This window comes from Pelobates fuscus, chromosome 3 (assembly GCF_036172605.1).
Source record: "Pelobates fuscus isolate aPelFus1 chromosome 3, aPelFus1.pri, whole genome shotgun sequence".
In the NCBI taxonomy this organism is placed as follows: domain Eukaryota; kingdom Metazoa; phylum Chordata; class Amphibia; order Anura; family Pelobatidae; genus Pelobates; species Pelobates fuscus.
The window spans coordinates 66,956,748-66,972,953 of NC_086319.1; the positions used below are offsets into that span (position 1 = coordinate 66,956,748).

The 16,206-nt window shown below is 42.2% G+C and overlaps 1 protein-coding gene across 1 annotated transcript in view; it reads right to left on the minus strand.

Moving 5' to 3' along the window:
• Positions 1-16,206, minus strand: part of OTOGL (otogelin like) — a 135,699-nt gene that overhangs the window by 68,071 nt on the left and 51,422 nt on the right. The window contains exon 25 of the mRNA XM_063447147.1: positions 10,778-10,916. Coding sequence (XP_063303217.1) covers positions 10,778-10,916 — 139 coding nt within the window. The remainder of the gene's footprint in view (positions 1-10,777; positions 10,917-16,206) is intronic.

Here is a 16,206-nt window from a genome sequence, read left to right on the forward strand (position 1 = left end):
AAGCTGTGCATTTTGCAGTACACCGATGTGTTCATTTTCCCACCATTTGGTTCACAGATCAAGTGAGAAAAGTAATGAGTAGAGGGAAAAAAGAGGAGGAGTAGCAAGAAATCTATATTTATATGTTTATATGTTATATATATTTATTAAATATATCATATATAATTATATAAATAAAGATTTGTTCTTCTTGCTCCTCTTTGTTTTCCATATATTGCTCACTTCTCACTTGATCTGTGAATAAAATCAGCATTTAGTGGCTGTTTCCTAGCCATCAATCAGCGTTTTTTCAATCAATCAACTCTTTTTTTGGCGCCACAGATGGAACGTTGAATTACAAATCAAACTAAACTGTTTGTACTTTGTCCATTTTGTTTGTTTCATGATTCATCCACATAATATTTTGGAGATAACCAATTCAGAAGAACAGCAGGTCGACCAAAGTTTGGAGGAAACACCTTTCATTTTTCCATCAATCATATCTTCTCTTTAAGGGGGCATGGGTGAAACTCCAAATAACATATCAAACAAGTTAATATCATGTTATGCCATCAAATCAATATTTAGTTTTGATTCTAGTGAAATTTGTTATCTTTCCCTTCTGCCCTTTTGCTGGCTGCCAGAATGCCGTCATAAAATGTGATCTGCAAAAGATGCTGTAAAGTTTAATTAGACAAAAGGATTGCCACTATTAACAGTTCTTCTACAAAAATGCAGTAGAACATAAAAGAGTATTGCTAGATAGATATGGCTTGGGTTTTTTTTGTAGAAAAGCACAAAAAGGGGACGATAAGTAAATCTTGTAAAATAAATGTCAACACAAGTACAAGTTTTTGTGAGGAACAGGGTTAAATTATTAATTCATTCTTTCATGCTCTGTGCTATGTATCAGAATTAGTGGCAACATTCTCCTATATGCAAAATATTAGGGTATTAAAGCACACCGGAGGCTGTATTTGTATGTCATTTAAATATGGTTTCACTTACACGTTTGTATATTGCTTAAAGGGACACTCCAGGCACCCAGACCACGTCTGCCCATTGGAGTGGTCTGGGTGCCAACTCCCACTACTCCTAACCCTGCTAGTGTAATTATTGCAGTTTTTTATAACGGATTGTTTTCCTGGCACTGGAGTTTCCCTTTAACTTTATTTTTTGTGCACTGAATGTTTATAATGCATGGTTTTGTTTTCATATGCTAACACAAATCTAGTTTATAAAATGGCAACTAATTAAATCAACATATACACATTGGTTGTATCATCTCAGTATTAAACGATGGTCCCCAAGTTTTCCACTGACTCCATAAAGCATCGCTTACAATGTTCAGTCTCTTCAAAACATGTCGAAAGCACAACCTCACATTGTAAATGGCTTCCCAGTAGAGTTATTTAATGATACAAGCCTGACTCTTAACGAGCAAATTAGAGATACATTTTGATTAAAGGGTAACCTAATAGCACATGAATCAACATGGTAGATGGCCCTATTTTGTGCATCCAAAATATTGCAGTTTTCTGTCTGTATGTTTCACTCTCATTGACTGTTTTCTAGTTCATTGAAGCAGGAATCTCAAGCTCCAGTAAGAAACCTGCTTGGTAGTGATGATAAATGAGAGATCGAACATGTCTGCACTCTCCTTGCCAAATTAAGACGGGCAACCTCTGCTGAGTCTGGCATCCGTAACAAAAACTATTAACCATTTAAAGAGATATAGAAACAATGCTGCTTGAAAATATCCAAGACCACAATGTAAATAAATAGAGATTACTAGAATACAGGCAGACAGACAGATAGATAGACAGCTAGATATACAGACAGACACTAAAGGTACTCAAAGCAGGGCCGCCATCAGGGGGTGACAACTACGACGGTTGTCACAAACCCAGTGGTCCTGGGGGCCCGGGCACCCAGGCCCCACATTCCCTATGTGTAGCAGCGGAACTGTCGCCAGTGCATTAGTACCGGGGCCCACACGCTAATGGGACCCATCGGGTGGCCATGCACTTAGAGCCACCCGATGGGCATATGTCTTTAAGGGCCCGGTAGCGCTATTAAAGCATTGCAGTGCAGACCGGGCCCTTAAAGACATATGTCCCTTTTAATGATGTCAGCTGCAACTGGTGCTGGGAGGAAGTGACGGCTGGTCACTTCCTCCCAGCTCACTCCACACAGGATGGAGAAGACCGAGCATAGTGTATGAGCTGCATGTGTATGTCAGTATGTATGTATGTATGTATGTCAATATGTATGTATGTACGTATGTATATATGTATGTCAGTATGTGTGTCTATGTATGTCAATATGTGTGTGAATGTATATCAGTATGTATGTGTGGGTGTCTGTATGTATGTGAGTATATATATGTATGTATGTATGTCAGTATGTATTTGTCTGTCTGTATGTGTGTGTGTGTGTATGTATGCATGTATGTATGTCAGTATGTATGTGTGTGTCTATATGTATGTCAGTATGCATTTATTCCATATGTGTGGGTGTGCCTGTATGTATGTCAGTATGTATGTGTGTGTCTCTATGTCCTTATGTATGTGTGTCTGTATCTATGTTAGTATGTGTCTGTGTGTCAGTATGTAGGTTTGTTTCAGTATATATGTCCGTATGTGTGTGTATGTCTGTTTCAGTATGTGTGTCTGCTAGTTTGTGTCAGTATGTGTGTATCTGTTTGTCAGTGTGTGTGTTTTTCAGGAATGTCTATCTGTGTGTCAATGTATTTGTGTGTCAAGAATGTCTGTGTGTCTCTGTGTATCAGTGTATGTATCTGTGTCCTTTTGTGTCAGTGTGTGTATCATTATTTGTGTCTGTGTGTGTATTCTGTGTCAATGTTTAGGAGTGTCTGTGTATCTGTGTGTGTGTGTGCGTATATGTGTGTGTATATCTGTGTGTAACTATGTGTCATTGTGTGTGTGCGTAACTATGTGTCAGTGTGTGTGTATATCTGTGTGTCTGTGTATTTGTATGTGTGTCAGTGTATGTTTCTGTGTACCAGTGTACACACTACACACAAATGCACACCTGCATTCAAACATCAACATTAATAGATATACTAAATACAAAAACATTGCATCCACTACACATGCACTAACACAAACCGTGTCCACTTCACACGCACTGCATTCAATACACAAACACTCACTGCATCCAGAAAACACACACCCTGTATCCACTCTACAAACACTGCATTCATGTGGGCGGATTTGGAGGCGCATCCTGTGAGCAGGATTTGGAGGCAGGCTCCTGGGGGCCCAGACTTTGAGCTGTGTTAGGGGCCCCAGAATTTCTGATGGCAGCCCTGACCCAGAGCACTTCATCTCAATAAAGGGGTCTTGGTGAAGTGTCCCTGTCATTTTAAGTAAAACATTGCCATATTGTAGAAACGGCAGTGTTTTCATTGCAGGGTTAAACAAACCTCTAGTAACGGTCAGGAAGACAGGCTGCTTCTGCTGCAATAACTGAATTAGACTCAATTATGTCAATGCTTCTGGCAGAGAGAATTTGATTGGAGCAGCATGGAGATTTGCAGCATATTGGGTACTAGCCTCCCAATGCTTCCCTATGGGGATTACGTAAAATGGATTACATTAGATAATCAAGATTTAGGATGTCAGCCAAGGAGGTGAAACAACCACAGTGAATGTGTGTTCAATAAATATTTCCTTTAACCCTTCAAGGGGGTGTGGGTACACCTAAATAGTGCGAAGAAGACATGTGTGTATTCTTAACAATGTAGTGTTCCCTTAAATAACTTGTGAGTTTTTGGTATATTTTTATACATTTTTTCTAAACTTTGTGTTAATACTATTACCCACCATGCACCTGTCCTCTCATCTATCACTTTCATTTTGTATCTGAATAAGATGTATAATATATCGATAGCTAAACAAGGGGTTTAAAGTATTGGCTTTGTGGCAATTTACAGTTTATATTCATATATCGTAACAATTACTGAACACAACATTCAGTCATTTCTAATGCTCCGCTTATTAATGCAAAATATATTTAGGTGAAAGGTTCACTTTAATTCTGGAAATATTCTCCATTCTGTGGGCTGTGTCTTCAAAACAGCAAGCAGGGCACAATTTCCATTCATTTTTGGAACGATTTGAAAGAGAATTAAAATCTTTCAAGCTTCTAATATTCTCACAATTATGTGCAATCTCAGCTGCACAGGGGAGTCACAATGGCACTATCAGTTTCTTAATTAGCAATTAGTTTCCACAGTTCAAAATCGGTACGATCCGTCAGCAATTACTAAATGCAATTCACTAGACGTGAACAAATTAGCCTTTGTAAACTGCTCCACTTCATTTGAGAGTCAGAACCAAAAAGCCAAAAGACTAACCAAGTATTACATTATTGCACCTGTCTCACACACGATATGCCTAGATTTAATATGACAAAAACCTCACAAGCAAGGATTTCATCACTTACGTCATTGGGTCGAGCAGATGGGAAGTCTGCGGGCACCGTGCCATTATTGGTAATTGTTTGCCTTCTAGTTTTTTTTCCATGAACTTTAAACTCCAAATAACATTCAAAGAGTAGCTTCCAACTCATTAAATTATTAAAATAGAACGAGATACATTGTCAAAAAACTAGGTACAACATATCAAGAGGATCACATTTGGCAGTGTTCCTGACAAAGATTCTACTTTGGCCATAATATATCAACTGGATGCTTGGCTTGACATAGCAAACAAGGCAAGAGGGAGACGGAGAACATTAAGTGGAATAATTCATCCATTATGAACAAGTAGTTATGCCTGTGAAAAATGAAAGAGTCCAGTCCTATTTATATTGTAAACTGCAACATTTTACAAAAATCATACCAGGGTTACATTAAAGTAATCAGGGCCAAGCTTTGGTGGTGTGTGAGCTGTGTGGTCGCACAGGGCACCAACAGAGGCAACAGGCTGTCAGCATAGCTCGCAAGTTTTTTTAAAGGAAAATAATTCCCTAGTGGTCCAAATGTTTGCACCAGCAAGAGGTGAAGTCTGACCATAATAACTTCTGCATCGTAGCAATGGCACTTAGTGAGTCAGAGCGCAGCCTCAAGGATTGCCAGCGTGCACTCTGACTCAACATTGAGCACCGGACAGAGAAGGAGAAGTTATTATGATCTGCAGCACGTGGAACACCAAGGAACCTGTATAGATCACCACCAAACTACCAGGGAACCTGTATAGGTCACCACCGGAGTACCAGGGAACCTATAAAGGTCACCACCGGAGTACCAGGGAACCTATAAAGGTCACCACCAAACTACCAGGGAACCTATAAAGGTCACCACCAAACTACCAGGGAACCTGTATAGGTCACCACTGGAGTACCAGGGAACCTATAAAGGTCACCACCAAACTACCAGGGAACCTGTATAGGTCACCACAGGAGTACCAGGGAACCTGTATAGGTCAGCACTGAACCACCAGGGACAGAGGGGGCATATGCGACCAGGTACAGGAGTGAGGGGCGCTTCAGGAAACCGTATGGCAGCTTGAAATAAGGCAGGACACAGGAGGTTGAGTGGCTGTTTTAAGGTGCAGCCTTGACAAGCTCCCAGCCCCAGAAATGCCGCAGTATGTGGCTGGCAAAGAAGCTGAGTAAAGGTGGTGTTACACAAGCATTACTCTGCTGGTGTAACACCACCTACCCTGTCACATTGGCCTTAGGCACTTTGGCCTTAAATATGAAATCCATTTAGAATTTTTGGCAATACTCACTTCAGGAAATAACCCAGTATGTATGTGACTGTCTGTGTTGGTGTGTGCCTATGTATGTGACGGTGTGTGTCTGTATATGTGTGTGTTGTGCGTGTCTCTATGTATGTATGTATGAGATATGATTTGTATGTACATGTACATGTATAAAGGCTAGAATGTACTGCAACATAACAGTAGATATAGAGCAAACTGAAATTAGGAGAAAAAAATTACATAGAAGCTTTGCGTTAAAACATGCAGTTTATACAAATACGTTTATAGAGATAACATTTACACTGTTTAAGAGGTCCTCAAAACGTCTATAGCCACCTCTGCACAGAGAGAAAGGAGGAATGAGTGCCTGCATCCCCACCACTAGACACCACAGAGACTGGCCTCCACTCTTCCTCCTGGTGCTTATGACAGCAAGAACTGTGTGTATTTGACTCTGGGTGCGTGTTGTTACTTATACTGTGTAAGTAAATATGTGACTGTCTGTTTGTGTGACTATGTGTGTGTGACTGTATATGTGACTTATACAGTGTTCATGTAATTATGTGTATGTGTGACTGTGTGTGTATTGTATTGTGTGTGACTGTCTAGGTATGCATTTGACTGTGTGTATAATTATTGTTATTATGTATGCTGTGACTGTGTGTGTGTGTGTTTGTGTCTGTGCACAGTATACAAAACAAAAGTCCAGTCTCGACAGCCTTTCTAATGGAACATAACACACATATGTAACATTTCGGTCATGAACTGTGACCTTTATCAAGCCATGGAACATAACACGTAGGCAATGTTCCATTAACAGGCTATCAAGATTTAGAATGCTAAGTGCCTGGTGGTCACCTCCAGAATGCTAAGTGCCTTTATTGTTTACCCCTTCGGTGTATATTTTAGAAATTCATTTTATCAGTTCTGGGTGCTCAATGTAGACCCTGTTAATTCATTAAAGATTAAATGTCACTTATCGGAAATCACACCATTTAATAAAACAAAAAATCACCTATAATTAATTTACACTCTTTTGGTGTGATGCTGAGAATATGACTGATTCCTGACTGATTCCACTTCTGCAACTGTCACTAGTCTAATACTATCCTTACCTTTTGTGTCATTTTACCCCACTCCCTCTAGCATGTAAGCTCATTGAGCAGGGCCGTCAACCCCTCTGTTCCTGTGTGTCCAACTTATCTGGTTACAACTACATGTCTGTTCGTCCACCCATTGTAAAGTGCTGTGGAATTTGATGGCGTTATATAAATAACATCATAATAATAATAATATTAATAGTTTTGATCACTGCGTTTTTTTGGATTTTTTTTGGTTTATATATAATTCAAAAGAACTGGATTTCTCTGATTGGAGTACATTCCCTTTTATTCGCTTTTGATGTGACCAGTAAGTACTGTGTGTGTTTTGTGCCTGCGTATGTAACTGTGTGTTTATTTGTGTACCTTTACATGCGACTGTGGAAAGAGGAGATTAGGAGACACAGACTCAAGGTGAGTCAAGAAAAATGCTCAAGGGGATGAGGAGGTGTGAAGTACCACACAAACATATTACAAAACAGCTTAAGTGAAAAACAATCCCCAATTCATCTCTTTTCAGATTAGCTATATTGCCCAAAATATATTGGCCTAGATGTTGCAATACCATTACCCTTTAAAGAGCCAAAAAAACTGTGTGGCCAGGTAGGGGCGCTGTAAGGGTTTTTCGCACAGGACACCTAACAGCCTGAGGCCGGGCCTGAAAGTAATGCACACAAACACATAATATTTCCACATTTTGAGGAAATGTGGCTTTCCATCAACTGATTGCTAATTAATATTCTCACCCCAATTGCACAATCCCACGGGTATTTTTAAGCTCATGTACATCTGTAGGTGGTGGTGTAACTAGATTTGTAAGGGCAGTGGTGACGTAACTAGAACCGCAAACTTCTATTTTTTGGAATTCCAGTTCCCACTAATACAGTAAGGGGAAATATTATAAATGCTTGTTAAACATACATATAGTGCTTTAAATAAACAAAGCCTAAGCTGTCTGTTTGCTAAGCCATTGTTGGATGTGAAATTTACCATTTATGAGAAAGCAGGACTCTTATCTAATTTGATAAATGTCCCTTGATCAATTCAGCAATCAACATACAAGAAAGCCAGACTTGTACGACTTGCCTACATGAAGCTACATATAGTGTATCCTGTGTTCTGTGAAATACATCTCTTATGCTCAAATCCTGTGAAGCAGAATCTACAGAAAAAAGTTTTGTGCCATGTGCATTTTATTGCCCACTTTGACTTTTTTCTTTATTAAGAAACCTGAACAACCCATCTCGTATTCAGCACTGGTTCTCCCTTTCAGCGGATTACCACTAATCCTGTTATTTGCAGCTATATAGCCTTAGGCTTTTAGCTGCATATATAGGATGTCTTTCATTAACATGGAAAATGTTCCGAAAAGCAACGCTCACTCATCATGGGTTACGATTTCAGCAACAAATTCACTATTGAATTGTTAATGCGCTATGTCTTTCTTTCCTTAATCACTTATGCTTCCATGGATGACTTTTTACCTTAAGAAAATGGAATTCTGAATGCGTGCCGTTGCGGGAAAAAATAACCTCTTTATGTCATTGCATTGTTTGAGTTATTTGATACAAGCATTATTTTTTTATTAAGTAGCATTGATTGAGAAGCCCTGACATTTCAATTACTCGTAGAAGCACTGCATGTTGGCACAGCCGCAAGCTAATAAAAGCCCAGATTAATCCTGCATATTTGTGCATTGTTTGGGTTTGAAAATGGCGTCATGGTTATTTTGGAAAAATAGATACATTGTATTAAACATGGAAACACAAGATGATTATGTAGGAAATATTTTTTTAAAAATCCATTTACCAGTCATACTCTGGGAATAGTATTTAATGTTGCTCTATAGTTTACTAATATATTATAAAGCAGAAAACTACAGTATGTTTTATAGAGAGCTATAACGGCAAGTCTAGGACCATAAAAAGTGCTGAGCATCTTTTCTGTCTTGGACAAGAATGTGGGAGAGAGATTTCTGGAACCATAAAGCAAACATATTCTATTAAAAATAAACCTACTTTCTTAAACTCTGCTGAAAAGTACAACTTCTATGTGCATATTCAAGTTTACTAACAGTAAATATGATACCGTATTTTTCACTCTATAAGACGCACTTTTTTCCCCCTCAAAAGTAAGTGGAAATGTCTGTGCATTTTATAGAGTGAATGTGTACATTTACTTACCTGTATTGTAGCGTGGGCCAGCAGAACAGCGCGCACCGCGGTACAGGAACTTAAATTTCAGTTTCCTGTTTCCAGACGGAATGAAAGGAAGTGCACACTCAGTGTGCGCACTTCCTTTCAGTCCAGCCGGGTACAGGAAATTGAAATTTAAGTTCCTGTACCGCAGTGCGCGCTGTTCCGGCCGGTCACACTACAATACAGGTAAGTAAACCTACCGGGGACCAAGGGGGGAAGAGAGGGGCACTAAGGGACACTATGGTGTTGAAGGGGGGGAAAGATCACTATGGGACAAGGGGAGGAGGGGAACACTATGGGATTAGGGGAGGGGAGAGAACACTATGGGACAATGGGAGGGGGGGAGAACACTATTGGACAAGGGGAGGTGGTAAGAACACTATGGGACAGGGGAGGGGGGTTTAAAGGTCACTATGGGACAGGGAGGGGGGTTTAAAGGTCACTATGGGACAGGGGAGGGGGTTTAAATATCACTATGGGACAGGGGAAGGAGGTTTAAAGATCACTATGGGACAGGGAGGGGGGTTAAAGATCACTATGGGACAGTGGAGGGGGTTAAAGATCACTATAGGACAGGAGAGGGGGGTTAAAGATCACTATAGGACAGGGGAGGGGAGTGGGTGGTAATTAACACTATGGGACAGGGGAGGGGGGGTTAAAGATCACTATAGGACAGGAGAGGGGGGTTAAAGATCACTATAGGACAGGGGAGGGGAGTGGGTGGTATTTAACACTATGGGACAGTGGAGGGGGTTAAAGATCACTATAGGACAGGAGAGGGGGGTTAAAGATCACTATAGGACAGGGGAGGGGAGTGGGTGGTAATTAACACTATGGGACAGGGGAGGGGGGTTAAAGATCACTATAGGACAGGAGAAGGGAGTTAAAGAAGTGCAATTATCTCTTAATTTTTTACTCCTCACCTTATCACTAACACTAAACCCTTACCCTTACTCTACCTTACACTTTACCCCAACTGTAACCATAACCCAACCATAAAGGATGCCCTAACTATACCCCAAACTCTATCGATACACCAAACACTACTCTTAACCCAAAGCTGTAAATAACCCTAACGCAAACCCAATACATAACTCTAACCTTAACCCCAACTCTAACCCTTCACTTAAACATAACATTTCCCTAATTCTTCCCCTAATTCTAGCTCATCTTAAATCTTACCCCTAAACCTTGCTGACCCTTAACCCTAAGGTTTTTTCTATTCCTAATTCCAAATACCATACCCGAAAAACCTTTACCACTAGACTCCTAACTCTTCCCTTAATCCTACTCTAAATTTACATTCTAAAACCCTTAACCCTACCCTTAACGTCATCCCCGCCCTCAATTCTACATCTGTCTCTAAACTTACACCTAAAACTTTCCCTACCCTTAACATTAAACCTAAACTATTTCTATCAAATATTATAAGCCTGATTTAACCCTAAATCTACCCTAGCTCTAATCCTGTCTCTAAAGTTAACTTTAACCCTGCCCTTAACCCTAACACTACCTGTAAACTTACCTTAACATTACTCCTAACCATATATGATGAGTAATGGTGGCATTGGTGTGCAATACTGTGTGCTACAATGTGAACTACAGGACTGATATCACCAAATCCTCACATATGGTTGGTCACCACAGACAATTTGGGACATTCTCTTATATGTTTGCAAACTTTTGCAACATGGTTGTTTCAAAACACATTCTGTTTATTAATAAAAAATGTTCTAGTTGAATGGAAATTAAAGTTCACAGTCCTTACCTTGACAAGGTACACTTGACAGTCACTGACATAATCATACTCCAAACCATCAAAGGTGTAATAATGTCGATCACCATAAACTGTACATACTGATGGACAGGGATAGCTGGTACAGTTGAATATTCCTCTTCTGCAAACACTGTATGTAAAAAAAAAAAAAAAGGAAAAATAAATATTATAACATGGAGGACATTAATTATCATGGGGAAAGATGTCAACCCAGCTAGTAAAGCAGCCTGCTTAGTTTTTTTTAAATTCTTTATTTAGAATTTTTCATACAATAAGGATAACAGCAGAGGAATAGTAAACAGTAAAGAATAGTACCCTGGGTTGTATTGTAAGTTACAACGTGTTCATAATCGGCATTTATACAGTGCAATCAACAGCATTAGGCATGTGCCAATGCATTTGTCCCATGACAAAGAGCCCCCCCCGCAACCCTTCACCGACCCCCGTCCAAGGCTCTTTTCTGGACTATGAGACATGTCCCTGGCCGAGGTTCAGCAGAGATTTTTCACTTTACAGATATAAATCTGCAAAACAACTTGGTTTTGTTCTTAAATATATAATACTTGTCAGGCTTTCCATAGACTTAGTCTAACCTCAAATTCCCATTAAAAATAAAGTAATATTTATATTTCAAGGCTATTGACTAAACTCCCTTAAAATACCCTTAGATTTAAACACTTTATAAGTTAATGTCCACTAATGCTTTAATAATTGGTCAGTTAGAATAAGTTACTTGAAAATTACATTTATTAGCTGATGTATCTGTGATAACCATACATAAGGTTCTAAAATCTGCTCAGGTTATCTAGCATGAGCTAACTGGTGCTACTATTTCCAGACTTGCAAAGTCGAAAGCAGTATGATACATTGCGCTCTTCCAATGTACTTAAAAAGCAAAAAACATTAAAAAATAAACAGATTGCGTCACTGAGACTCCAGCATTTCCTAAAAGAGAGCGGTACCCTAACCCCCACCTGCTGCATGGTCTTAAAATTAGACTTTGGACCCAAGACTTCATTCTCTCTGTGTGCATTGGTGGAAGGAAAATCAACCATCTACAGCCCCAGCAAACAACACCTACCCTTCTTACACTCCATGGCTGTTTTGGTGGAAGACAAATTCAAAAAAAGGCTTTTCACCCAAAATGTAGTGTTAATATGTAGAGTTCCTAGGTACAATCTAAAATTATAGCTTGTTTCGAACAAGAATTTTGTTCTGTCTTCTTGAGACATTTAAATAGGAAATATTAAAATGCAAATGCTTAATTTAAGTGTTGTTACTTAAGCTTTATATGCTTATCTAATATCAGCAGCCGCACTCAGCTGCCTTTTATGTTTTTGGCAGGCATTTTTCATAATCTCTGTGCTCAGATCCTTATAGGTGCTCTTCATTCTCACTCTAGAGCAATGGAAATGCTATCTGGAGTGATAGATCAGGCTTCATAATGGGGTTTGTGGAAGGACCTTTCCTGTTCCAACATGACTGTGCCCATTTAGAAAAGTGAGGCCCATGAAAATATGGTTTGACAAGTGTAGTGTGGAGGAATTCAAGTGGCTTGCATGGAGTCACAACCCTGTTGAATCTTGTTGAACACAATGGGCACAGATTCCCATAAACACTATTCAAACTCTTGTGGAAAGTCTTCTCAGAGTAATGACAGTTAAAGTGCAAAGGGAAAGGGGGCAACTACACATTAATCCCTATGGTTTTGGAATAGAATATCCAACAAGCTCATTTAGGTAAGCATAGTACTGTGATTATGTGTTGTAATTGTCAATGTACAATTGGTCTTGCATAGTTCTACAGCTAGCAGTGTTCCAGCAAAGACCCCTGGCACTGCCAACCATTGTTGCCAAGATATGTCTTGTCTGTCTGATTGCCTTGTCACATATGACCCAGTAGAAACAATGAGCCTAAAAACATTTCCATTGAGCTGTGTGCTAAAATAGGCTTATTAACCACAAAAATGGTTGAACACTTATCTGACCAAATGTCACTGATTTAAAATGTATTACTACACCTTTTTGTTTTGCTGCTGATAAATTTGGATAAGAATGACAAGCTCAATACAGCCAAGTGTACCAAGCCAAACAGCTCAAGCCAAGTTATCAGTTCCAAGTTTATTGCTGCCCAGATGACTGGCAGCATTCCAGATGAGCTCCTTAACATTCTACTGAAGGTCAAGAATTACTTAGTTCACTGCACTTCCCTGCTTCTGGCTGTGCCGTCTTCCTGTCACTAACTTGCTATTTTCTTGCCAAGTACATCATGTCAGTCATTGCAAGTTACATTTAATCTGTCCATGCCATATTTATTTTATTTGTCAGCCATCAGTAAAGTCCCAGCAGCCACTTAGTCCAAGAGCTTAATTTATAGATGAAAGTAATAGGTGGGATAAAGAATATGCTTACTGATCGAGGAATTATAAGGGAAGTATCTCACATACTCCATCCCTTGATCCCATGTATGTGAACCTCACACAAACCAAACTGGTTTATTTTTTTAAGTATTCGCTACAATATAAGCTGTTTGCTTGAGTTTTGTATATGAGCTTGTCTGGAGGCGGTACCCTTACAGTCTCTCTGCAAATAAGCAGAAGGACTGACCAAAACGCCAGCAGATAAATTTATTTTTTTCTGACTTGTGAGGACTGAAACAAAAGGAAAAGAAGGTTTTTTTTGTTTTTTTTTTATTCAAATGTAGAAAAAAGAAAAGCAACAAAATGCATACACGTTTTTGTAAATGGATGGGTGAAGATCTATAAATCAAGAAATATTACATCTGCAAGTATATACATCTCACAATAAATAGCCTAAGGGCAACTTTCTTGTTCCCATTTTCATTTGATCAGACAAAGATTAAAGGAACACTAAAGTCACCAGGGGCGGACTGAGAACCCTCAGGGCCCCCGGGCAAAATAAATCAAGGGCCCCCTTACAGGCCCCACCCATACTCCGTAGCAAGCGCCACCCATGTCCCGCCTCCATGCACCGCCTCCAGCCACACCCTACACAATCTTTAGACACAAGGAACAAAAGTGCAATAATCCCTTCAAGGCCCCAGTAGAGACTACAATTGAGGGCTAATGGGCCATGGAGGAGGGTCTTTCTAGCAGAGGCTATCTCAGTGTCCTTTAGAGAGTGTGTTAGAAAGAATTTCCTCCAGGTCCCATTAGAGACTACAATGGAGTCTAATGGGGCCTGGAGGGGGGTCTCTCCAACACTATTCACAATATAGCAACACAACATAGCTCGCTGATACCTAGGCCAAGTTGGCTCCTCTTACCTTAATTACTGTTGTTGGCTGGCAGTCTGTGGGCTTGCTGGAAGGCTGTGGGCTTACTGGCTGCGGCTGGCAGGCTGTGGGCTTGCTGGCAGGCTGTGGGCTTGCTGGCTACTGCCGGCAGGCTGTGGGCTTGCTGGCTGCGGCTAGCAGGCTGTTGGCTTGCTGGCTGTGGCTTGCTGGCTGCGGTTGGCAGGCTGTGGGCTTGCTGGCTGTAAGCCTAACTGGTGGCCTGTGGGCTGGCTGGCTGGCTACTGGCCAGCGGCCACCCTGTGGGCTGGCTGGCCTGTGGGCTGGCTGGCTTGCTGGCTACTGGGTCACTTGGAGATTATTTAAAGAAATAATCCATGCACAATAACCACTACTGCTCTGTGTAGTCGTTATGGTGCAAGGAGGGCCGGGCCCCCCTCCCAGGGTAAGTAGTCAAACCGTTTAAGAACAGTTTGACAACTTACCTGGGGTCTGCTGGGATATGAGGCTGTTGTAGGGTATAGGAGCAGTGGTGCAATGTGTAAGGGGTGCAGTGTGTGTGAAAGGTTCAGTGTGTGTGAGGGGGTGTAGTGTGTGTGAGGGGGTGTAGTGTGTGAATGTGTAGGGTGTGTGGGGCAATGTGTGTATGAGGGGGCTGTGTATGTGTGTGGCAATGTTAGTATGGGGGGCTGTGTGTGTATGGGTGGGCAGTGTATGTGTGTGTGTGTGAGGCAATGTGTGTAAATGTGTATGGTGTGTGTGGGGGCAGTGTGTGTGTGTATGGGGGGCAGTGTGTGAATGTGTATGGTGTGTGGGGGTAGTGTGTTTATGGGGCTAGAGTTCACTCTCACCACTGCAACCACCAGGAATCCCTGGTGGTCACAGTGTTGAGAGTGAACTCTAGCCCGTAGCTCCAGGGCTACAGTTTACTTTTGCCAGAGCCGTAACGTTGCCGTGGTAACCGCGGCAACGATCTGTGCTCGCGCAAGAAGGACCCAGAGGAGCTGCAGGCTGAGCTCCCGGGTCCTCTCTTCCTCCCTCCCCTGCCGGCTGCCCGCACGGTGCCTGCGGACAGGGGAGGGGGCAATTGCCCTCCTCTTACTCCCCCTACCCCTCTTCTTACCCCCCCTCCCCCTCTTCTTACTCCCACCTCTTCTTACTCCTCCCTCTTCTTACTCCCCCCTCCTCTTCTTACTCCCCCCTCCCCCTCTTCTTACCCCCTTCTTACTCCCGCCCCCCTCTTCTTACCCCCTCACCCCTCTTCTTACCCCCTCCCCTCTTCTTACCCCCCTCCCCTCTTCTTACTCTTCCCTCCCCCTTCTTACTCTTCCCTCCCCCTTCTTACTCTTCCCTCCCCCCTTCTTGCTCTTCCCTCCCCCCTCTTCTTACTCCCCCCTCCCCCTCTTCTTACCCCCTTCTTACTCCCCCCTCCCCCTCTCTTCTTACTCCCCCCTCCTCTCTTCTTACCCCCCTCTCTTCTTACCCCCCTTTCTTTTTACCCCCTCCCTTTCTCTTTTTGCCCCCCTCCCTTCCCTTTTTCTTTTTGCCCCCCCTCCCCTCCCTTTCTCCTTTTGCCCCCCCTTTCTCTTTTTGCCCCCCCTTCCCTTTCTCTTATTGCCCCCCCTCCCCTCCCTTTCTCTTATTGCCCCCCCTCCCCTCCCTTTCTCTTATTGCCCCCCCTCCCCTCCCTTTCTCTTTTTGCCCCCCTCCCCTCCCTTTCTCATTTTGCCCCCAATCCCCTCCCGTTCTCATTTTGCCCCCCCTCCCCTCCCGTTCTCATTTTGCCCCCCCTCCCCTCCCGTTCTCATTTTGCCCCCCCTCCCCTCCCGTTCTCATTTTGCCCCCCCCTCCCCTCCCGTTCTCATTTTGCCCCCCCCTCCCCTCCCGTTCTCATTTTGAACCCCCCTCCCTTTCTCTTTTTGCCCCCCTCCCTTTCTCTTTTTGCCCCCCTCCCCTCCTCTTTTTGCCCACCCCTCCCCTCCTCTTTTTGCCCACCCCTCCCCTCCTCTTTTTTGCCCCCCCACCACCCCCACCTGTAGCGTGGCCGAGCTGCTTTGCGGTCCGCGCGCCCGGCCGGAGTGATAGGAAGGTGCACACTGAGTGTGCACCTTCCTGTCAGTCCGGCCGGGTACAGGAAACAGAAACTCCTGTTCCGCGCGTAACAGGAG